This window comes from Phalaenopsis equestris, unplaced genomic scaffold (genome assembly GCF_001263595.1).
Source record: "Phalaenopsis equestris unplaced genomic scaffold, ASM126359v1 Scaffold000061, whole genome shotgun sequence".
NCBI lineage: Eukaryota > Viridiplantae > Streptophyta > Magnoliopsida > Asparagales > Orchidaceae > Phalaenopsis > Phalaenopsis equestris.
In genome coordinates, this window is record NW_018164503.1 from 106399 (window position 1) to 108328 (window position 1930).

The 1930-nt window shown below is 46.4% G+C and overlaps 1 protein-coding gene across 1 annotated transcript in view; it reads left to right on the forward strand.

Annotated features, from left to right (window-relative positions):
- Positions 1 to 371: 371 nt before the first annotated feature.
- The window catches only part of LOC110019529, a 13613-nt gene continuing 12054 nt past the window's right edge, over positions 372 to 1930 (forward strand). The window contains exons 1-2 of the mRNA XM_020717224.1: positions 372 to 658; positions 828 to 1818. Coding sequence (XP_020572883.1) covers positions 372 to 658; positions 828 to 1818 — 1278 coding nt within the window. The remainder of the gene's footprint in view (positions 659 to 827; positions 1819 to 1930) is intronic.

Genomic DNA, 1930 nt, shown 5'->3' on the forward strand with positions numbered 1-1930 from the left:
TATGTAAAAAAGGAATGGAGCTAGGTTATATTCAGAATTGGAATTACCCCCATTAAAATTTCCAATTTTTTTATAATAATAATAAAATATAATATACATGTATTATCTAATTTAATTATTTGATAATTTTACTTATCCTAAAAAAATAATACTGATGCTGCTCATATATGTAAGATGACAAACATGTTCGTAAAAACTAAAATTTAGATCTTTTAAATGTAAATATGTAAATCCTCATTTATTTAAGATGATCCCACAATGAATGCGAAAAATATTAAGTGGCCACACCTGCGGCCAATGAATGAATTCAGCCCAGCTATTTTTATGTGCAGATTTGAGGAAGCCAATCTAATCTGCTCCTGTGTTTAACAATGGGATCCATAAACCAGAACCTGAACATCCTCTTCTTCCCATTCTTGGCTCCGGGCCACATCCTCCCCATGCTCGGCATCGCCAAACTCTTCGCCACACGCGGCCCAGCCGCCACTCTCCTCACCACCTTCGCAAACGCTACTCTCCTTCGCCCCATTATCGACCGCTTCAATTCCTCCGCCACCTCTCCCATCCGCCTCCACCTCCTCCCCTTCCCCTCAGCCGCCGCCAGGCTCGAGCTTTTCCTCCATTTTCTCCGACGATCATCTATCCAAATTTATCAAAGGCATTGCCTTTCTCCACCACCCGTTCGACCTTCTCCTTAAAGAACTCCGCCCAGACTTCGTTGTCTCCGACTTCTTCTTGCCATGGACCCATCAAGTTTGCGCCCAAAATGGCGTACAAAGAATCGTTTTTGATGGCTCCAGTTTGTTTGCGCGGTGTGCTTTTGACAGCATCCAGAGGCAAGGGGTCATTGAGAACCTACAGCAAGAAGCAGAGTCCTTCGTCCTCCCCGACCTCCCGCATCACATCGAGCTACTCCGATCGCAAGTCGAAGACCCCATTAAATCAATCCCTTCTGTGCTCGAGATCTTCAATCAAGCGCAGGAGGTCGATTCAAACAGCTACGGATTGGTGGTGAACAGTTTCTATGAGCTGGAGCAGGACTATGTGGAGCATTTTAGGAAAGTGATGGGGAGGAAGGCGTGGCTCATCGGTCCTGCCACTCTCTGCAACCAAGAAGGTGCGGATATGTTTGGATGGCGAGGAGAAACCAAAGTAGGCGAAGAATGCGTCAAGTGGCTCGATGGAAGAAAGCAGGGATCTGTAGTGTACATGTGTTTTGGCAGCATAAGTGCATTCACAGCAGCACAACTGAGGGAGATGGAACTTGGGCTCGAGGCTTCGAGCCATCCGTTTGTTTGGGCGGTGCGAAACGCGGGTGAGGATTGGATTCCTGAAGGGTACATGCAGAGAATAGAAGGAAGAGGTCTTTTAATCAATGGATGGGCGCCGCAACAACTAATACTTAATCATGCGGCGGTGGGCGGATTCATCACACATTGTGGATGGAATTCGTGCTTAGCAGGGATAAATGCGGGCTTGCCGATGGGGACATGGCCGCTCTTTGCGGAGCAATTCTTCAAGGAGCGGCTTTTGGTGGATGTGCTGAAGATTGGAGTGGCGGTGGGTTCGAAGGTTTTCGGGATAACATCGGAGGATCGGCCGGTGATAAAGGCGGCGGCATTAGAGGCTGCGGTGAGGAACGTGATGGGAGAGGGAGGGGAGGCGGAGAGGATAAGGAAGCGTGCCCATGAGCTTAAAGAGATGGCGAGGAGCGCAATGGAGGGGGGAGGAGGGTCTTCTTATAGTAATCTTGAAAATTTTATACTGGAGTTGATAGAGAAGGAGGAGAAAGAAGGCACGAGCTGTATGAATAATCATGTCTTGCAGTCTTTTTCAATAAGATCAGATCTTCTGTCTTCTCCATTTTTAGCTGATGAGTTTTTCATGCTCTTGATTTTTTTACTTTGTGTTTTAAAAATTAAATTAAAAA